At 35.3% G+C, this 23,370-nt stretch overlaps 2 protein-coding genes across 3 annotated transcripts in view; both read right to left on the bottom strand.

Annotated features, from left to right (window-relative positions):
- LOC132311138 (auxin response factor 6-like) overlaps positions 1 to 2,103 on the bottom strand; it is a 38,352-nt gene extending 36,249 nt beyond the window's left edge. The window contains exons 1-5 of one of the 2 annotated variants that reach the window (XM_059808879.1): positions 1,315 to 2,103; positions 1,062 to 1,174; positions 571 to 669; positions 377 to 433; positions 114 to 281 (exon numbers count right to left, since the gene is read on the bottom strand). In XM_059808879.1, the coding sequence (XP_059664862.1) occupies positions 114 to 281; positions 377 to 433; positions 571 to 669; positions 1,062 to 1,174; positions 1,315 to 1,363 (486 nt within the window). In that variant the 5' untranslated portion in view covers positions 1,364 to 2,103. Of the gene's footprint in view, positions 1 to 113; positions 282 to 376; positions 439 to 570; positions 670 to 1,061; positions 1,175 to 1,314 lie in introns of those variants that run through there. The other variant, XM_059808880.1, reaches the window with a different exon arrangement.
- A 12,931-nt stretch (positions 2,104 to 15,034) lies between these two features.
- The window catches only part of LOC132311137 (uncharacterized), a 32,332-nt gene continuing 23,996 nt past the window's right edge, over positions 15,035 to 23,370 (bottom strand). The window contains exons 6-7 of the mRNA XM_059808878.1: positions 18,053 to 18,183; positions 15,035 to 15,419 (exon numbers count right to left, since the gene is read on the bottom strand). Of these exons, the coding sequence (XP_059664861.1) occupies positions 15,360 to 15,419; positions 18,053 to 18,183 (191 nt within the window). The 3' untranslated portion in view covers positions 15,035 to 15,359. The remainder of the gene's footprint in view (positions 15,420 to 18,052; positions 18,184 to 23,370) is intronic.

The following is a 23,370-nucleotide window of genomic DNA, read 5'->3' as shown; positions in this document are numbered from 1 at the left end:
GAATAATAGAAGGTCAAATGATAGATTGAGTCTGTAGATGTGTTCACGACTCAATGACTCGTAAGCATTAAAAAAATGGAAATATAATATAGTCATAGTTAAAGGTACCCTACAAGAGGAGGAAAGACTTTTTCGGCTGCTCGGCGAGGAACAGAAAACCCTCCATGAGTACTAGTGTCACTTGCAGTCAATGTCTTACAAAAATAATTGGTTGGCTGTTGGCTTTGTTGGCTTAGTGTACCAAGTTCTGATGGTAGTAGGCATACATCTTTTTGCTCTTGCTACGCAAAAGTTAGGATCATTAAACTAAGAAAATTGCAAGATAATCAAACTCATAATTAAAAAAATGAATAAATTAAAATTTGCAGATAAGTACCAGACTCAGGGGTTGCAAAGTCATCTGAGCATATACTTCGTCTGTCTCCACATCTGCCTGCACTTCACAAATTTAATCATTTAGGAGCCTACCTCAAAAACATTTAAAGTCAAATATAACCCACATCCTTTATAAGTTAACCCACATTTTTTCATAAGTAAAGGCAAATATAACCCACATAAAAAGGCACTTACATGCATGGCCAAATTATGAAGCTGACAGATAAGTTGTGGTGGTAAGCTTGGGTAGTTAGGGATATGGGCATCAATTTCCTTGTTGGTTGAGGCAGCAACCTGCATAAGCAGCATTGAGGATTCTCAATCACAGAGGGTATACAGAAACACCAAGAGATCTGGATACAATAAATACTAAACATAATTTGCGTACAATACTTTCAGGCTATAGAATGACACTAAAACAATGACCTGAAAGAAAACTTAAGCGCATTCTTAGAATGCCGTGGCCATACAATAAATAAATAAAGCATGCTCAAGAACCGGAGGACAATATTCAACAGAGAAGATTCAACCACCAAAACAATGACAAAACTAATTAAATGAGAAGCTAACTAACATTAAAGGCATAGCTTGAATTATCTACTGGACTGCAATGCATTATAATGCACGCGGTAAGAATTTAGAAAAATCAAATTTAGACCGAGTTTCGTTAATAGAATAGTACTGACCTGCTCACTGTGACCCTGTGGAAAGTAGACTACGCGACTTCCGACTGCAGGAAGCGACACCAGAGGGCCAGCACACGCATGCCACAACTCAGAATTCAAACATTTCTTCTCACCTGCACCAAATTTATTCACTCCATAAATAAATTAAACCAAACACTGACACCCAAAATCAAAGGAATCGCAACAAGACTGCCCAAACTGTTAGTTTCGAAAACAAATTCATAGGAAAAGAGAAAAGGTCAGGTCAGGTCACCTTCATCTGGCTGAGGAGTGAACCCTGAAGTTGAAGACGAGAGTCTCATTCTGCAAATACTGACTACAACAAGCAGCCGATCTTTCCACCTAAATCACAATAATGGAAATGCCCAGTAATATATCCCAAACATCACTTTCACTGCTACTACTACAACGAGAAACGACCCCAAGTTGTCTTCTATAGGCTTCATATGTTTCGCAATCTACAATGCCAAAACCCTAAATAAAGATTTGCAAAAAGCCCTAATTTAGAGTTGAAGGGAAACAGATCTATCTCCAGTACAGTGTAGCCGTTGCAGTTAAACAAACCGCAGCTATAAGGCAAAGAAATTGATCTATCTCACCTTAGTTTGATCTTTAGCAACAAAAAAAAAGAAGGAAAAATTGTGGTCCAGATCCCTAGCTTTTTACATCAACAGAAGAAGTGAAAGTGAAAGTGAAAGTGAAAGTGAAAGCTACATAGGAATTGAAGGAAGCTTAGGGATTGCAATTGGAAAATCAAATTGCCATAGAGTGAGTGAGTGTATAGCTGCTTGGGTCGTTAGTACTGGTACTAGTACAAGTAGAAGCAGAGGAACTGAAAGGGATGGTCAAAAAGAGACCTCGTAAAACAAGGGGTAAAGGCTATTCTATTTCTTTTCTTTTCTTTGTTTTTTTTTAGAAGTAGTTTTTGAGTTCACGAATGAGAGTAATGGGGACTAAAAATAAAAATGAGTCATGGGGTGTAATGTGTGAAAATGACCTAATCTAATTATGCATCACTTTCCATTAACAATTCACTTTTCCACTTTCTCTATTCGTAGTCCCACAAAGATCGTTGTATTTGAAGTATTAATAATGTAATGGGAAGACTCTAACTTTATATTTGGAGGTTGAGAGTTTAAATTCACGAGTCACTTTGAGAAAAAAAATAAAATTAATTACTTACTATATGAGGGACTGAAGAATTATGAATATTGTTTCTTACCTCTTTTTTCTTTGACTCATTAAATTTCTTTAATTTCCTTTTAAGAAAAAATAGCATTCTCTTTCTTCAATCAAATCTTAATTCTCTCCTTCTTCTTTTTTTTTTTTTTTTTTTTTTCTATTATAAATGATAAAAACAACACAATTAGAATCATATAAATAAAATGATATATGTTCCAATCTTAAAATGATCATAACATTAGAAAATGAAACCGAAAAATGATATATGGTAAATTAATAATGAGAATGCCGAAAGAAAAATAAACAATACTTATACAATATTGCATTTCTATGTACATGTATATAACAACATCAACAATAATAATAATTATTATTATTAAAATATTAAAATTGCTAAAATATAATTTATTTTTTTACTTTTTGGTGTGAAAAAGAAAAATAGAGTTTTCTTCTCAAGTGGTTAGAGCATCAGTTATAAATATATAATAAGAGACCTACCAAAAGAAAAATAGAAGGAAATTTTATTGCTGAAAAGGATACACATTACAATATCCTAGCATACATATATATATACACACACAATGCCGCATTCGTTTGCTGCTTTTAATTTCGAGGCCCACGAAGTCTTTGCATCGTCATACCAATCTTCTATTACCACATCAGTGTACCAATCAAGAACATAGACATTAGTTGGCTAATAGAATGAATATACATCAATGGGCTAATACAATTCATTCATATCACTAGGCCTATCACAATTTTCACCGCCTTGGCACAAGTTGTTATCGCTTTTACATATGACTTGCTGGGAGTAAACAATATGGTGGACCCCATACTGTATAATACTTTCCCTTGGGATTCACTGTACTCATTAAGAAATTGTTTCGTTAAAATCTTGTTAGAAAAAAGCCAGTGAGATAAAAATCTAGTAAAAAAAAAAAAGTACAATATTTTTTGTGTGTATGAAAATAGTATTGCATAGGTTAAAACTGTCTTATTAGTACATTAAGTCAATTCCTTTCTAATCAATTGCTCTCCCTTATATGCATATTTGTTGCATTACTTCAGCATGGAACATCTTTGAGTTTTAATATCATGCATTAGCTTCTTGAATGTTATACCATAGAGCTCAACTACACGCACTCCTGACTTGCTTCATGAATTGCGAGTATTCTGAAGTGATTTAAATAAGTTGTAATTTATTATTTGCTTCATAGGTCGCCTTGATATAGCGGTTTTGCTACAAGTTAATCAGTATCTTGTTTATGATCGAACTTTATGTGGATTCAGAAACATAACCTACATATGCATATTCAACTAACTGAAATTGTCAAAGTGAAAATAGAAATTTGATTAAATCCATTGTAGGAGAGTATGTCTCTTTATGTCAATACAAGGTATTTGAGAGAAACCTTGTATTTTGTTATATTCTTAGTATCAGAAACAATAAAGATTATGTCTGTTAAAGCTAGTAAAAGTAATTAGAATAAATCTTATCAGTTAATTGAAGTGTCTATAAAGTTGTTTATCTATCCCTAATTAGTAGGAAGTACTTATGCTTATCTGTATAAATTAAATATGGGTGCTCAATAAAAGTGTCTGATTTTTTCATTTTCAATCAGTTAGTTTTATCTAACTTGGAGGTCTTGATTTCCCTCGATGCAAACCATTTCTCCTGGCTTTATTCTTTGGGGGGCGAAAGAAGAAATCTGTCCAGGAAATCAATCAACCTTTAACACATCGTCCTATAACTCGGTCTATTACTCTTGCACATAACAACTTGGTATTAGAGCCCGGCATGGAGGAACAGAGGTTTAACTTGTATATGAGTGTTATTATGACAAACTTCAGGGGGTGTCATTGTAATTAATCCTATTTTTTCAATGGTTTTAGTATATTTGGAAGAATTGTCTTGTTTATATTTGGAATGATATAGAGGTTTGGAAACTGGAATTATTTCTTTCTTTATAATTGGAAGGAGCATCTATAAAAAAAAAATTTCCCTTTATAATTGAAAAAAAAAAAAAAATCACTGTTTTGAGAATTATTATTTTCCTTTATATGATCTGATGAATGTCATTATTTTATATTCTTTCTATACAGATGCTATTGTTATTTCTATAATTTATTCATTACGGGACACTATATCTTTTGTTTTCCTTTTATATATATTGACATATAATACGTGAACAATGTGTAACTAATGTTTTTTATTAAAATGTGCCATTACTGTTTCATCATATATACACGTTATATAAAGTAAACAACAACCTTGAGTAGTTATATAGCAGCATTAAGTGGAAATATAAAGATGTATATCCATTTAAATTGAATATTATTATGAGCAGTTAGAGTTATCATTTATGTTAATTATATATGCCTTCATTGCAATATTATTTTTAAAAAAATTATAGTGTAACAGATATTTCAATTGAGTTTTATAATGTAACGGCTAGTGCTATTTTTATTATTATTTAAGTGGTATTTAAAGGGAACTTTATTGAACTAGTCATTATATTATGGATAACATTATCTCTTACCTCTATAATATTATTTGGAGTAATTTCTTATTTGGTGATGAATTATTAATTGTTTTAATTTATGGTGAATGAACTTCTGCTACTTGTAATAATACAGTATTCAAATATATATATTATTTTACTTCTATTTATTGAAATATTTCGTAACTGTCAATTGCTTCAGTCAACACATAAATATAAGATATTGGGCTAACATAAATATTATAATCATTGAACGAACGCCGTAGGAAATGAAAGATGTTTTTATTGAATGCTTTGAAGGAATTTTCTAATGATTTTCTGTTTAAATTCATGAGGTATAGTACTGAAGCATCTTGAGGATATAGCGAAGGAAAAAAAAAAAAAAAATCAGCTATTAAAGAAGGAATTGGAAACGATGAGATAGAAAATTCAAGATCGAGACTCATAGTTTCGAAGCAATGAGCTTGGAATTATTTGAAGATGGAAATATTTGCCATGGTCTCGGTAAAACAAGATTAAAGTTGGAGATGAAAGAAAGTGTAGTGATAAATCCATTTTGCTCTCTTCCTCTCTGCACTACACCACTAAGCAGATAGCAAAAGATCTATAATCGGTTTATGGCCATCCTTCAATGGTGTGGTTCCATGTCACATAGAAATAAAGATTCCATGTTAGGAACGGTGATGAACAGTTCAGAGTTGAAGCGAAAATAAGACACATGACAATGGAAATGTGGCAGTGTCATCTTCACCCGAAAGAGAGAAAAAAAAAAAATCATACATATATATATAGAGAGAGAGAGATAAATGAGTTTAATGTTTTGTAATTGGACCTTGGCCACAGCAAGTGCGCTTGCATGGTTGGTCACGCATAATAAAATTTAAGTTTTGTGTGGCAGAGGGAGATCGCACGGGATTACCCGGGTCCTCTCATCCGTTGGGGTGCGTGTGTGTTTTTGTGTGCTTGCATTCTCTTTCATCATGCCACTTCTTATATTGCAATCTTACAACCAAAGCATATACTAACATTCTATACGGATAGAATTAACAAAGCTAACAAAAGTATTCATCTAAATATTTTTCCAATGAGCTATTATCAGTGATGAATTATTTTGTGGAGGAAAAAATATGATGAAAAAAAAATAAAAAATTGAGAGAGAAAAAGAAGGAAGTGGTGGGGTGAATGCAAAAAAAATGGTGAAAAAGATAGAGGAAAATTTTTTTTTGAAAGAGAAAATAAAAAGGAAAAAAAAAAATGAGGAGAGAGAAAGAAAAACCCATGAGTTGGGTTGTGAAGGATAAGAAATAAAGTTAAAAGGGTTAATTTCACCCACACCCCCTCAGGTTTAGCCAAATATCACCTTCAAATATCTTTCGAAAATAACTATCAGTTAGGTCCATTCTCACTTTTCCGTCACAGAATCTGTTAAAAATATGTAAAAGACATTTTTGCCCCTAATTTTTTAATCTCAATTATCAGATTACCATATATACCCCCTTATTATTTCACCCACCAACCACCACCACAACCCAGTGACCCACGCGCACACACTCGCCTCTCTCTCTCGTCCCTTTACCCCTCCATAATTATAGCAAACAGAGGAGGAGAAGTCATAGATTACCATATCAATCCATATCAGATTATCATATCAATCTTTGTTGGATCAGATTGATAGAGCGGCCCCGCGTCCAATTCAGACGACGCAGCAACAAACACTTCGAGGATGGCCACCACTGGTTTAACAGAGACTCGCAACTCTGACTCCGACATTTGTAGATTCTGATGACACTCCGAGGACAACGACGGATGGGTTTCGCAGAATTTGACGATGGATGGTATTGCCAGTGGTGGTTGTGATGGCGGCGGATGGATCTTGCAGATTCCGGCAACATATGATAAAAACAATGTTTGGGTAGACACAAAACTGAAAGGTGTCATAGACTTCGGCAGCCAAGAAAGCGAGATTCTCAAACTAGAGTTGAAGATGCTGAAAGAAGAGTTCAATGAGTCTTGTAGATTATGGCAACGAGATTGGTGATGGGTTAGGACAGTGGTGGTTGTGGTGGCGGCGGCGATTGATGATGGGTTGGGATTAGGATTGTGTGGGTTGCGGCGGCAGCGATTGGGATTGTGTGGGTGGTGGCACGAATGGTGATGGGTTAGGATTTTGATTGTGTGAGTGGAGGCGGCGGCGATTGGTGATGGGCTGGGATTGTATGGGCAGCGGCGGCAACGACGGCGATGGCGGATGCTCTGTGTGTATATATGTGTCTGTGTGTGCATATATTGGTGATAGTTTGGGATTGTATGAGCGGCGGAGATTACGGATGCTTTATTTGTATTTATGTTTGTGCGTATATATATATTGGTGATGGGCTGGGGTTGTGTGGGTAGCGGCGATGGCGGATGCTGGCGGATGCTCTGTGTGTATATCTATATATATATGTATATTTATATATGTGATTTGTAAATTTACATATATAATACATATATAATACACATATGTATATTCTTCTATTTTTAGTAATTAGAATTGAAATCTTATCTTAGTGAGTTAATGTCAAACTTTACCATTTTAGATGGGATTAAAAGTTGCTATATTTGAGATTTCAAATCTCATTAATTTAATTTCATTTAAAATTTCATTGATTTTGAATAATTTTGAACTCAGTGTGCAAATAAAGTTCAAACTTTCTTGTTAAACAAATTGATCAAAGTTACAACAGTATTTTAAATGGAAAATACTTAAATCACCCCTCTTGATCTGATATACATCATTATCTTTTATTTGGTAACTAAGTACTATCCATTTTAAATATATCATTATCTGTGTGTATCTATGTCTGTGTGTATATCTATATATATGTGTATATCTATATATGTGATTTGTAAATTTACAAGTTTTTAGGAGTATTTTAGTCTTTTAATTTAATTATTTACGCTGAAGGTTGTTTTGACAAATTCAATGGATATTTAAGTCATTTTATATCGTGTTAGATTCGTTCCACTAACGGTTGGGGTGTGAGTGCTAGTTATTTTTGAAAAATGTTTGAAGGTGATATTTGGTCAAACCTGAGGGAGTCTCAGTGAAATTAACCCAAGTTAAAAAGGTCAAGTGTCTTATTAAGACACAATCCTATATATGTTGAGGGGGATGGGCCTAAGCCCCAAGGGAGTCACTTATGGAGGTAACCTAACCTTCTGATTGGCGATTTAATCACATGACGAAAGGTTTAATGGGTAGAAACAATCTGCATTGCTTGACTAATTGACAATACTACTTTATTAGGAGATTTCTCGAGAAGATTCTTTCCTGTTCATCGCTATGGCATCCGTGTTGTGATATGACGTTAAGGAAGGGCTTTGCCTTGAATGAATTCGAGGCGAGCATATTCTCATAGGGTATAGGTCACATATAACCTTAGAGGATTCACTTAAGTGAAAGTCGTCGTGAGGCCGAGACTATGGGAGTTGGGCTGTTCCCTAGAGCTTTCATGAGAATCAAGATACCTGCGCATGGCAATTAATCGAGTTAACCCGCCAAACTAAGTCTATCGTCAATACTATGTGTGTGGTATGTTAAAATTTGGCTCAAGGGACCGAATTCAATACTTAGTTCATTCAGGTTCCTCAAATGGAGAGTACTACACTAAGTGTAGGTTCAAGCTTAGAAAGCACCTACGCCGATTGCATAGTATAAAGATGCTCAACTATTTATATTTTACTTATTTTTATTAAAATAGGTGGGGACTGTTATAAATATTTTAATAAAAAAAATAAATATTATTTATTATAAATATTATTATATGAGTTACATAATATATATATTAATCATTATTACATGAGTTAAATTATATTTATGGGGAATATTATTTCAATCATTATTTCTACCATTATATTACCATAGACGTTACATATTTATTCTCTATATATATCTCTTATATGTATGGTAATTGAGTAAGTGATATATGGTAGAGTGATATACTGTAGAGGGATATGCTATATACTTTCATGTATAAGGCTGTGAGCCTATTTCCTTGAGAGTACTTTTACATACTAAGTTTATGAACAACTAGACTTATATAGGCTTGGACTTAGTCTTCCTGTGATCGTGCACATGGAAGAGACACCGCTGCGAGCTGATTGGGTTATATCTTGGAGCTGAATAGTTTCACCAATACCTGCACAAAAGGGAGGACTATCAACTTTAGTTTAATGTGTTTACACGTGCCTCAACAATCAGGCCAGCACTTTCTTACCTATTTTATTATTATCGTTTTACTTCTTAATTTATATTATTGAGTTAATATTAATATTATATTGCTGAATTATTTATCTTGTTAAATTCATATTCATTGTCATATCCATATTGTTCAAAAGATGTATTATTCAGTTTAATGAAAGCATCATTATTAGATTATTCATTGTGTATGAATATTGTGTAATATTTCTGTTTTTCGCCATTTTCTTTTTATGGAATTTTTTGTTTTTGCAAGGGCATTTTCGTCTTTTTTTATTTTGCGTTCCTGACAATGTTGGGTGTGTCCGAGAGTTGGTTGGGGCATTCCATTGAGTTTAGGACTCTTGAAAATGCACCGGTTGCCATTTCGGCACTTTTCTATTTTTCGGACTCGAAAGTCTTGCGTGGGACCCACTTCCAGAATCGTCGCGTACAGGAATTTTGCTTGGGTCTAGTTGCACCTCATTTATTTTATTTTATGTGTTTTATGTGGTATTTATATGGTTAGTGTACATATATATACATTGTGGTGAGAAATAAAAGTTAAAAAGAAAAAAAATCCTTTAGTGGTGGGACCCACCACTATCACTTTAGTGGCCAAGATGCCAACTTTGGCCTCACATCCCTCTCTCTCTCTCCCTCGCTCATTCTCTCTCCACGGTAGCACCTTCTCTTCCTCTCTAATTTTTTTTTCTTTTTTTTTTTTTCCTCAAGCTTTCAAAGCTTGATTAATCATCAACCGTTGGGAATTTTTGGATGCCGTTTACGACAAACCGGAGAGCTTGGCGAGATTTACAAGTGGGTGTAAGCAATTTCATTTTTTGGCCAACCCTTGATTTTCGAATCTAGGGCTTGGAATTGGGGGTTTTGGGGTTTCTAATTTATATTTTCTTCGGCCTTTTGTGAAATATTCTTCTAAATTGTGATTAGCATGCTTGATTTGTAGAAATTTCACACTTTATTATATATATATTATGCTAAAGCTGTGACTATGTGTTGCTTGATATATATATATATATATATGATGATGATGAAGCATGTTAATTGTTGATTAATTCAAGCCCTTTGTGCCTTTAGTGCTAGTTTAGTGATTAGAAAACATAAAATATAATTTTAGATTTTTTTTTTTTTTTGTAAAGAATGTATATTATTGAATGATAATTTGATGAGCATGAATTTCTTTATTTGTACAACATTAAGATATATGAGACATTCATGCATAGCATTAGGCATGAAAAAGGAAAAATTGTTTTGAAATGAAAGAAATAAATTTGTGGGAAAAAGTTTTGATAAAGGGCTTTGCGAAAACCCGGACGCCGAGGGGTTATCGAGGGTCTGTGGCGTTAATGTGACCTAGAGGGAATCAGGGAAAACACCATAGTGTGGTTGAGCTATCTGGGCCACAAATGATGCCGCGAGGTTACCAAGAGTCAGGGACAGTAGCAAATCCTTCTCTCGTGTCGCTAAGGGGTCACCGTGGGACGGGTTATGTTAACGATTTGAAAAGTGATGAATGGAAGTGATTTTGAAAATGGGAAGTGACATAGCATGGTATTGCATTTCATGGCATGAGATTGTTTGTTTTTGGCCTTAAAATTGTATTGTATTTTCCCTAGCATAGCATGATCCCGTTTTCAATATTTCTATTCATTGTTTGAATTCACGGGGTCACAAGAGATGTGTCTTAGGCACCACCTACTGAGCAATTTTTCTTATCCCCTATTATTAACATTTTTTAGGTCACGGAAAGAAGGTGGTGTATGACATTCCTTCACAACCATGAGGGGACTTGAAGTTTGTTTTGCAACCATTTTGTAGACTTGAGCCATTTTTTTTATAAAGCAACATCTTGATATGTATTAAGATTGTTTAGCATGTCCATGTAATTTAACTATGAGCCTTTGGCTCTATTTTGATGTAAAATTGGACAAATGTAAAGACTATGCATTATTTCTTATTTGAATGGAAACTAATGTTGTATTCTATCAAATTGTTGATATAAATGACCATGGAATGTAGAACATTATTTTGCATTGTATTGGGATAGGTTTGGACTTGGATTTAAGGTTACTATGGGACCAATGGGATACCTAAGTGTACAAATGCTCAATCTTAGGCTTTTTAGGATAATTTTTTTTTTTTAGTTCTGGACTGGGGGAACCGGTACATCATTCTGGACCCGGTTCAAGGGGTACTTTGGTTCACGTTTTGGGCATTCTGCCCATGTGGAACCGGTACCAAGTTTGGGAACCGGTTCAAGTCCTCCAGTGGGCTTTTTGCCCTTCACACTTTTATCAACTTTGATCACTTAACTTCAGATAGTCATAACTTCTTTGTTCCAAACCCAAATAGGGTCATTCTTGAGTCCATATTCAAGGATTTTGAGTTAGCTTTCCAATGGGACCAACCTCATCTTCAAAATCCATTCATGTTGAGAGTTATGGTTGTTTTAGTGGAACAGTGTCAGAATTCCTCTTGAACCGAGTAAGGGTACTTTCGGGAAATCATAACCAATGACTGTAGAACTTCACCAAGCATCATTGAACGACTAGAATAATTGTTTTAAACTTCATTAGACTAATTTAATGTCTTATTATCCTCTCATATTGTAAAATGACCATTTTACCCCTAGTGTGTCCTCGGGTTTGGTTAAGGACCCGGTTAGTGATTCGGACTCCCGGTTCGGGTCGTTACATATTGTACTTTATATATTTCTATAACTATGTGGAATTTCCACAACACATCACACATGCATAGTGTGGGTGTGTGTGGTGGTTTGTGTATGGAGGATGATTTTCTAAAGTTTAGTGAAAAAATATTTGCAAAAAACGGATGTCTAGGAGTCGCCTCTGTTCTGAGTGTGTTAGCCAATCTAGAGGGAGTACGGGGAGAGTGCCTTGTATATGGTAGAGTTACCTAGGCCTCAAATGGTGCTGAGGAGTTGCCTTAGGCCAGGGATAGTTAGCCAACTTTCCTCGTGGTGATGATTAGTCGCCTCGTGCCGAGTTGTGTTAACAGATTTCGGCGTGGGTTGAATTGGGTGTAAGTTGATGGTTGGTGCATGTATTCATGACATATAACATACACATAACTTTAGTTTGCAAAGATGTTTTACACTTGGTCTCGTTACTTGTATTATCCCTTATCTCATTTTATTAATGAAATTCATATGATGACTTTTAATTTTTTTCCTTCTTCCCTTCAAAGCATGACCCCTCTATCTACTTTTCCTTTTCCACCTTCTCTTATTTGTGTTGCTCACGTAGCTATAGGGGGTGTGTTTTAGCCACTCATACTGGGCAAGTGTTGCTCACCCCTCATCACTTTCTGGTAACGGAATGAAAGTGGAGGAGAATCCACTCCCACAAGCTTAGAGACGTGCGACGTAGCTTTGGACATCATTTTTGCCATTCTAGCATGTGTAATTGGTTGTTTTGTTGAATTACTCGATATGTATAATAATGCCAAATGATGTAAATTTGTGCCAGAATAGGTTAGCTAATGTAACCAATGTCCATATTGGTGGCTCTTGTGTATTTTGGTATATATACACATGGGAACTACTCTTTCATTTTGTGCCCTTAGATGTATATGAGACTTGGACCTGAAGAAGGATGCAATGTATTCATTATGGGCAACTCATGTATATATCTATACATGCTATATGTGTTTGGAAATTATGTTGGAATGCATATACTTTATAACAGGTTTGGGTCATAACTAACCTCCATGAGACCAAAGAGGCTTTCCATAGCCTTGAATGACTAAATCAGACCAAAATAGGCACATCCGGCACTAATGCAGGCTGTCAATCGACCAAAATAGGCACCTCCGGCACTAGTGCAAGCTGTCAATCGACTGGTGGCCCAAAATCGAAGTTGTAACTCTCGGGTTCTCACTTTTAGGCTACTGATGCAGGCCACTAGCCGTTTGATTCTGCACTTTCAGGCGCCTGACTCTGCCTGTTCACTCAGCAATGTTGAGTCAACTTCAAACGGCCATAACTATTTCAATTTAACTCCAAATTTGAGCTCAAATTGAAGGCCTTGAAGTCAACTTTCGAATGATGCCAATCCCATTCCAAAATTCTAACTACAGAAAAAGTTATAGCCATTTTAATAAGGTGTGCTCATGAATCTTCTAAACCGAGACTATCCAATTGTGGGGAACACTTCCCAGGCGACCAATCTCCTAGGGATTGTTTTTAATTGATTGGGATGATTAGAATGAATCCCATTTGACTAATTTAGAGTCAACTTACCTTCCTTCCTTATCTTGAAATAACCATTTTACCTGATTTAGCTACCGGACATAAGTATAAGCCTAGTTTGCATCATTTCTCGTTCATGACTCGAATCCAGTCTTAACAGCAGATCCAATTGTTGACAGAACATACACATATGAAAACAGCAGATCCATCTCATGAACAGCGTCCAAAGATTGAACTAAATAAAGCTACATCCTGCCCCTAACATGCTTGGAGATGCAGCTTAATTCCAAACAACAGCAAACCTCTCATTCTATCATTTTAATTTCATATTTTTAAGTCACGTGAATAAGTAATTTAATAGGATGTGCCTTGTAGCCCAGGTGGTGGGCGAGCCTCACGGGTTGGTGTGAGTGCCAGTGTTCAAGCCATCCATGTGAAGGCACAACGGAATCATTTAAAAATTTTCAGGAGCGTAACTACGTGATTTATCAATAAATACTGTAAATGGATCTCATACTTTTAGACGATTGAATAATCGTCGTATTCGAAAACAGTATTCACTTTCTTCTTTGGCCTTGAAAACTAATGAGTCTTCACCTCTATGACCCCAATATAGGTTCAAAAGTCGGTTATTTATTTAATGAGAATCGGTTAAAAAGTCTAGGCCTAGAAATGAGGATCCAAGAAGGCTTCCTTATCCTAACTCCAATTGGATAGAGATAGAGTTATCCTATCCAATCAATTACAATAAGCACCACAAATAGTTTTGTAACTGTACTCTAGGATTTAGAAATTACGATAAGGCCCTGTGTACTAAATAATTACATAAAAACCCCTCCATTACCGAATATCCATAAGTAGCCCCAGAAAAATATATACTGTCCCACCTAAGGCTTATTTATATTTTATATTCCTTGAGTAACCAACTTAATCTTTATGATCACTGAATTAAATTCTTTTAGAAAGGATTTTTCAAAATAAATATTTTTCTAAATAAATAATAGAAAAATAATTTTGTAAACATTTTTCTAAAATGCCCTGACCAGGTTCCAGTGATCAAACTTATTAAATTGCATCAAGGGGATATTCTAACTCTTATAAAGAGTGTGGATTCCATGTTGAGCATTTGTGTTCCCAGAGCTCCAATATTAACCACCCAAGATACTGTGGTATTGACCTTAAAAAGATCTCACACATTAATAAGTCAAAGTGACTAGTACTAAAACTTGAGTTCACTAAATCTCTCAAGATTTAGAGCCTATGAATTTAGTAGATAAGAAACACACCAGAATACTGACAGTACATTGTATGGTGTGATCTTATGGTGATCCAGTTCAACGTACTCCAAGCACATTGACACACTACCTTAGAGTCAACTACCCCAATAGTCGAGACAAACCATCCTATCTTATAGAGGTCAAGTGTGTTACAGTCTTACAGATAAAAGTGCTCAACTTTTATCACTGACTGCGAACAATGCCAAGGTGCAAGAAACCAGTGAGCCCAAATCTCCTGCGTGTAAATCTCATTTACACACTTAAGTCACCTATAATGCAACTTGAGGACTATAATGCATCTCATACAATTATATGTAAAGCCCAATACATAAATATCATATTTATTAATAAAATATCGAATTAATAATAAATAATTAGCTTGTAGGGTATATGATCCCAACACCATGCTATTAACTACTAACTCCTCCCCTTCCCGCTCTAACCCCACTAACCATTGCCAGGTGAAAAAAAAAAAAAAATGAAAAGAATCAGTAATTTAATAATAAAATAGGATACTGGTTATCACCAAAATAAATAGATATAGAAACATAGAAGAAAGAAAATACGCAAAACAATACAAGTGCACTTGGGAATTTATTATAATTCCAATTGTTACTTTTACAGCTTCTAAGGCCTAGATGCCTTCTCATAAGAATGAAATCTCAGAAATTGGCAAGAAATAAAAGGAAGAGGAAAATAATGAGTATAATATATATATAGACCAAAGAAAATAAAACAACCTACAAACACAACTCAAATAAATAGATGAAAATAATCAATATTACTTTCTGATTTCACCGCTGCTTCATCTTTATCATTTGGCATTGTTACTGTACAATGATAGACCCTTCAGAATGACCAATAGATATGTACTGAAGTATAATCTGATCACGATTGTCTCATCAAATAATTCCATGCTAGCAGTGCTGCTCCTATTGCAGGCTCAACCTGATTTCAAATTAGGAAACACAAATTTCATCAATCCACGTTCAAGTGGAAGCCAAGAAATTGATAATTGAAACCCTTCTGACATACCAACTAAAGAATTCGAGATCAAGTTTTATCTTAGTTTTTTTTTCTTATTTTTTCTGTTAATATTTCTTCTTTCTGTTCTTTGATTCATGATCATGCAACTGAAACCCTATTGTTGTATATTTTATACTCCAGTTCATTTTAAGTGTTCTAGTGTGTTAAAATTATCATATAGTCTGGTACGAATTACATTCTCCTACAAATGAAGCATGGTTACTTCATTTAACAGTCGATGGTTCTACAAGATACATATGAAAACAAAAACAAAATGGAAAAAAACCACAAATGAATATAGTCTAGTAAAAATACATTCTCCTACTCAAATGAAACACCACTACTAAAGAATTACGGTTATTAGTATTAGATATTAATCATTTCAAACAGTCGATGTTTCTACAAGTTACATATGAAAACAAAAACAAAATGGAGAAAACCACAAATGAATCAAGTACACGCTTGATAAGCACATACACAAACACAAGTATAGATGAGGCATTGCATATAGATTTCAACCAGTTTCTATATAAAAAATCCAATGCCAATGCTCAAGAAAGATTTTTGCATCCATATCCGCCATTTGCAGTTTCAAAGTTCTTACAATTGTGGGGTTTAGGATAAGAAGAAAGAAGAGCTGGAATTATAATCCTTCCTCCATTGGAAGTCTAGGTCTGAGATATATTATGGGAACTTCTTGTAATAATGAAGATTTTTTTAACCACTAAGATAAGACGACAAAATTTGAAGTGGAATTGCTTCCCTTCCTATGAGGTTTGAGAGAAGGGTAGAGGCTTCTTGGATTCAGTTTACAGAGGTGACTGAGTGAACATGTTCATTGTTGTAATAAGATAGTCAATGATCCTTGGACGTATATTCCCATCGTAAGGGACTTGGCAGTGTAAGAACTAATTTGTTATCTGCATAATGCAGTCGCGTGGCTACATCAATTGGCTAATTAGGAATGTTTACGTTGGCTAAGAAGTGATATGCTTCTTGGCCGACTTATTTGGGTGATTTGATGCCCCCAGGGCACTGTTTTTCTTTCCTTGGTTTCGGCCCAAGCAGTCTCCTCTGGGATCAACAACGAAGTAGGTAGTTATTTATTTTAAAGGAGACTACTATCAATATTTTTGGGCAGTCCTTTGACTTATTTCACAGAAAGCATCACAAGTTCATAGCCGCCCCTGCTCCAATCACAAAATATCTAAGTTACTCAATAAAGAGTGACAGCCCCATTTTTTTCCATTTCCAGGTAAAGGGGCCATCTAGCATTGTAGAGATGGAGGAAGCTTGGACAAGGGAAAATGGAGCAAAAGAAAATCCAACTAAACTTCTCCCACATAGTCGACAATCCACACGAGAGAAATAATGGTTTAGTAAAAGGAAAATAAAACCAATCACTCATCATTTAACAATGTGATGCACAGTGGAGTCTGCTCTCCTCAACATCAACTGAATCCTTGAGCAACAACCAACTGATATAGATCACAGTAGAGGAAATAACCACATCACTATCACCAAATAAAAGCAAAATATATCATGCTCTCCAATTCCAAAGAAACAACCTTGTAAATAGTATCACACATGATAAGCAACTCAAAAAGTTTTAGCTGTACGAACCATGGAAAAACTTAATAGCGTTTATCATTACAGAGATAATCTAAAAACTAACCAAAGTATAAAGAAATTACTACAATTAGAAGTACCACAAAAGAAAGAAGATAGAAGTTAAGAAATTATTATGTCGATTTGGTCTACTATAATTGTCTTTCCAAAATCATATTCCGAAGGCCTTCTATTATGATACTATATGATAGTAATTATATATATGATCAACTTTAAAAAAAAGCTTTTATTATCACTGTGCTGATTAAGCATAGTACCATGAATGATTTAACACTTTTATCGCCATAGAACTCAGGAGGAAATAGTTTATCCTATCAAATTTAGATATCGTAAAATACCCAAAAATCACCGTCTGCTTTATTTAACTGTCAAGCAATGCAACAAAAAACTAATTACATGAAACCTTAAAAGGATACCAAATATAAGCACACTCCCAATTTGATGAAGTTTAAACTCTAAGGATTAGTGGTAAAAGAAGATTTAAGGAAAAAAGAAAACAAGAAACCCAAACGATAATAGTCTTCTGTAGACTAAAAACTAGTAGTGTAATATATCAATATCAAAATAAAAATGAAACCATTATTCTATATATCAATTTGATTTGTATGTCCTAGTATTTAATGTATATTATCCAATGGATTGTGTCGGCATAAAATACTAATAGTACAAGTCAGGCCAAGTTCCCAAGTCTTTAAAGTCATAAGAGTTAGATAAATGCAACTTTAAATGCATATCAAGAATCAGCACCAGTAACCCATAGCTATATCCAAGGCAATGGAAATCTACAGAATCTCATATCAGTTACTTTCCTGTTGTTTCTGTTCCACTTAGATGCAAGCAGAGTGCAACAGAAGCAAGGGCTTTATAATAAAAAAGGAAAGAAGATCACAATAAATTGCACTGGAAACTGAGTAGAATATGATTACCCTTGGCCGAATTGGAATAGCTCCAGGGAAGTCCTTGGAGATACAATTTATGACTTCTTTCCCTATATCCCACTTCTTATTAGCTTCTAGAACACCGCCAACCATTACGAGAGGAAAAGAATCCCTTCCATCTGCATGCAATTTTTAAAACATGTACAGAAAATTCACCAGTGAGGTCTTAAGAAAAATTTGGCAAAAGCAAGGGACAAGATATATTCTTTTATTTGTAAGTCCATTATTTAAAGGTCTTTACGAGAAAATACACAATATTTTCTCTTCCCACTAAGCTCAAATGATGATCTGTGAACTAAGGGAAAAAAATGATAATCTGTGCAACTGGAAACATATATAACTATCAGTTATCCATCATAATAGAGATAATCATATGGTGCAAGGAGATTTTGATCATCATCCAAGTTACAAATCATAAATCACAAGGTCGACATAAATTACAATGTTCAATTAGGCTATGTCATTAATATGAACAAATAAAAAATCTAGTCATCTCACTAATTGAGCATGAAAAATTCAAGGGTTATCTGTTGTGTGTTCAGTGTGGTAAATCCTTTCTCTTCTTTACCCATGATTATTTGATATTAGATGTCTTCCATCATTGTACAATCTAGTAGAGCATAAGCTATTTTGCAATGACAGATATGGGACATAAGTTCAAGCGTAGAGATGTCAACACAGTAATTTCATAAAAAGATAGTATGAAGATACAGACAAGTATTCCTACACAGAAACACAAACACAATCTATTGAGTTGATAAGATCTGGATTAAGCCATGGGTTCACATTCCTCTTGCAAACATAACAGATTTTAAAGAGATAGGGGAGTGACGTGGAAGTTTGTTTGATATTGGTCTAAAGGAATGAGATCATGATTCCTTGTTCCAAAGAGGACTTCTTGTGTCAAGAAAATACCAGGTTAGCAGAGATGAAAGCAAACTGGCAGCTTCTGAAACTGTCAAACCTTTCCTTGGAGGATTAAAGGCAGCATGCTCCCTACTAGCAGAATACAAACCCTCATAGAATTGAACTAGCTAGTCCTCCATCTTTTTAGGATCCTCAAAAACTTCTCCATTAATATTTTCCAAAGCTGTAATGGAATTGAAATTTCTTCTGTCTTTCTTGTAAAAAATGTGCTGTTATCCCCTTCCTTCAACCATTTAACCCTAGATTTTTTAGCCCATTAAACATCCTCTAAATCTGAAATGCGTTCCAATCTACCTTTACGCTCACATTCCTTATGAATTATCTCTTGATTCAATGTATCAAGCAACAATTCTAAATGACTCTGATGTAGCTCCTCTCTGGCTTTCCCCAATTGATCTGAAACTGATTCCTTATCTTTATTCCAACTCTTCACCTCTTCTTTAACCCCTTTAAGCTTCTTTAAAAGTTAATAGATAGGATTATACCAGTGGTTGGAACAGACCAAGCCTTAGCCACAATGTCCTCCACCTCCTGCTGCATACAGCAAATCTATAAAAATTTAAAAGTCTTAGGATCTGCAGAAAAAGAAGAACAGCACTTAACTGCCATAGTGTCATACCATAATGGTCAGACAGAAAAGCAGTAGTAAGATGGGATTTTCAGTCTGAGAAAGGAATCAACCAAACTATGTTTACAAGAGCTCTATCAAGTCTAGTCAAAATCCACCTATCCATCCTTGTTAAACCAGGTACAATCCCCATTCTGTAATGAAAGATCATCGCCTCTTAGATCCTTTAGCACATCATTAAACATATCAAACAAAGTTTAAGGAACCTTGAGACCTCCAGTTTTCTCAAGATGAAACTAATGGCATTCCAATCCCCAATACAACAAGTAATAAAAAATAAGGGAGAGTTTCAAAGAATGACAAAAAAATTAAGAAACAAGAGAATTTAGAGAAATATAACAAAATAAAAAATGAAGCTAAGAAGATACGAACTATAGGTAAAGAAAACATGTTAAATAATTTATATGAAATTCATTCGGAAGGGGTGGGATGAATTCTCCAAACATATTAGATTTTGAGTTAGGGACGGCATGGAAATCTGCTTTTGGGAGGATATTTGGTGTGGTGACCATTCTCTGGCTCACACTTTTCTTAGACTTTTCCAGATTGCTACAGATCGACATGCTTTGGTGGTTGACTGCTATCGTCTCGATAGTGGGAGTACGGTCTGGATGTGGGCTTCTCTAAACACTTTCAGGATTGGGAGATTGACAATGCCATTGGCCTTTTGGAGTTGTTGTATGGTCAGGAGATCATGGGAGACGTTTCTGACTTTAGGGTGTGGGACCTGTGGGTTTCTTCTTCCCAGAGTTGCTTTGATATCAGGTCTTTTTACAGGTGTCTTTCGGATGCCCCAGGGCTGCCGTTTCCATGGAGGGCTATTTGGCTTTCGAAGGCCCCTCTGAAAGCGGTGTGTTTTTTATTGGACATCCTTTTTGGGGAAGATAATTGACACATGATAACCTTAAAAGGAGACAGATTGTGGTAAATTGGTGTTGCATTTGTAAGAATGATGAGAAAACAGTTGATCATCTCATTTTACATTGTTTGGGGGCTCGGGATTGCTGGATTTTGTTGTTGGGTATGTTTAGGGTTCGAATGGTTATTCCTAGGTCTGCCAGAGGCTTTGTTGAGGCTTGGAGAGGTTGTCTGGTGGGAGGCCAAGTTCGTGACTTCTGGAGGGTTGCGCCTTTATGCGTGTGGTGGTGACTTTGTCTTGAAAGAAATAGGAAATCCTTCGTTGGAAAGGAGAATCCTGTTGACCTTAAGGATTTCATCCAAAGTCAATCTAGATGTTTTGATGATAACAAACCATTAATGGTGTTTAAGGACTAATGTTTACATTGAGTGTTATATAGATTATTCACATTCAAAGAATGACCTCAATGAAGCTATAAAGATTATTCCAAGTATTCCATTATTCAAGATCACATAAAGGAAAGAAATGGATACAAAGAAGACTTGAAGTTGCAAGGAGCCAAATGCAAAGTCTATCCAAAGATAGCTTGGACTACAATGAGTAAGAAAGCAACTCAAAGGAAGAAAGAAAGCAAAAATACCTCAAAGCATGAAGAAAGGGGTAGATAGGATGGTGAGTGTTTAGGATTCAATGTCAAAGTATTTATGAATCCATTTGAAGCTTAGGATCATGCATATCATTACATCATTCATAAGTTCCTATGACCATTAGCAATAGACTATGAACTTCATTACATATATTTGACATATGAAGTCTTTGCTAGGAATGAGTTAATTCAAGCTTACATAAGCTTTGAAAGAACTCACAACTTAAGCTAGAAATGCTAGGACCATGCACATTAATCATAAGATTTATTTGGTCTCTAGAAAGTAAAAGTAAGGCATTAAACTTAATCTTTTCATCTTTAAAGCCTTTGTTACCATGATTTGGTAAATGACTCTAGGACACAATGCACTTGAAATTTATAATCCTTATATGTCCCTAGACTCTTAGAAACTGGACTTGAATTGAATTGAACCATACATCAAAGTGTTAGGTGTTAGAAAGATGGCTATCTCATACGAAGCAATTTTCAGCCCAGAAAATATCCAGACCAGTCTGTACTAAAACTGCTAGAACTATTTTTGTAGTTGGAGTTTTTAAGTAAGGCCAGTGGCATTAGAAAGCTGACTTCGAGCCCTTGATTTTAGACTCAAATTTCACCTAAATTGGATTTGAATTAAGTGAGATATAACCATCACAAGATGCATATTTCTGGTCTGCGAAATTTCTGATCAGGTTGCACTAAAACAGGCATAACTATTTCTGTGGTTGGAATTTTTGAGTAAGGCCGGTGGCATTAGAAAGCTGACTTCAAGGCAATTAATTTAGACTTAAATTTCACCTCATTTGGAGTTAAATGGACTGAGTTATGTCCATTCGAAGTTCTGCCCATCAATGGAGCCGACTCCATTCAAGTAGAGCCAGCTCTTTTCATTCCAGGAGCCAAATTGTCAAAAAACTTCCAACTCCCAGCAATAGAGCTGACTCCTTTTGAAAGGAGCAGGCTCTCAGAGCAAATGGAGCCAGCTCCATTCAAAGTAGAGCAGGCTCTACTCTTGGAAATTCAAATCCAACGGCTCTTTTGTCTTGTGCTTTGTGCTGTCCACCTCTAGCATCATTATTTAGCTTCTAAAACCTCTATAAAAACCAAGGGAATGTCTAAAGAATAACAGACACACCATTTGAGAGACATTACATTGCAAAGAGAGCTTTTGTTCTCATCTTCTCTTCTTCTCTCATTTCATTCTTCTATTAATCTTGAGAGATTCAACTAAGGATTCAAAGGGCTGTTGCTCTAGTTCTAATCCTCAAAGAGCTTTTGCTCTATTCTTCACTTGAGAGATCTTATTGAGTTCATAAGAGTTTTTGTTCTTCATTTAAATCATCTTCTCTCATTCATATTTTTCATAGAGTATTGAGCTTCATTTATATTCATATATACTCTAGTTGTGAGCTTTAATTTGCATATCAATCTTTGAGAGATATGTTTGTATGCAACAAATTTGATATTCATTTGTAAGGGCTTGTGTGGCCCAAGGAAGAAGAAGCAAGCTAGCTTCAATTTGTAAGGGTTGGTGTGACCCAAAGGAAGACTAAGAGAGGTTGTCTCTTAGCAAGGTGAAGAAAGGTGGTGCTTCATGTAAAGGTTTGCTCTCCACCCATAAGGAGAAGCTATAGTGGATTGGGAAGTCTCAAGAGGGATCTTGAGCCGAGGAATAGGAGTTTCCGAACCTCGCAAAAATCGCCGTGTTATAGTTTGCAATTTCTCTTCCCTTATCTATTTTACAATTGTGCTATAAATAGTTTACTTTCATATCTTGATTTCATATGTTGATTATTGCATAATTGGTTATATTGTTGATTAGAAATTGTACTTCTATAATTCGCGAAAATTGGCCATTGACTCTATTCCCCCCCTCCCCCCCTTCTTTTTCCTCTAGAGTCAATTCTTTTCTTTTTTTGATAAGTAAAAATTTTATAAAAAAAGGCTCAAAAGGGGAGCGAAACCCATGCAAATACAAAAGACCACAAAGGCCTCAAGCCTTCAAAGAGGCTAAAAAATCAACTACTTCCTCCAAAGAACAATGATCTCTTCCTAAAACCCAACAAAAAAGAGTAGAAATAATCGAGAATTTAAGCACCGAAATCGACAAAGCCTTTCCTTCAAAAAATCTCCTATTCCTTTCAAACCATAAACACCACCACACACAAAGCGGCGTAGCCCTCCACGCATCCTGACTGAGAGCCCCCACAGGGCAACCTCTCCACGCCTCAATCAACCCTCTAGTA

The sequence above is a fragment of the Cornus florida genome, unplaced genomic scaffold (assembly GCF_030987335.1).
Source record: "Cornus florida cultivar Cherokee Brave unplaced genomic scaffold, ASM3098733v1 CherokeeBrave_3.0.0_Hap2_Chr06, whole genome shotgun sequence".
Classification (NCBI taxonomy): Eukaryota; Viridiplantae; Streptophyta; class Magnoliopsida; order Cornales; family Cornaceae; genus Cornus; species Cornus florida.
This window is presented reverse-complemented; position numbering and strand designations above follow the sequence as displayed.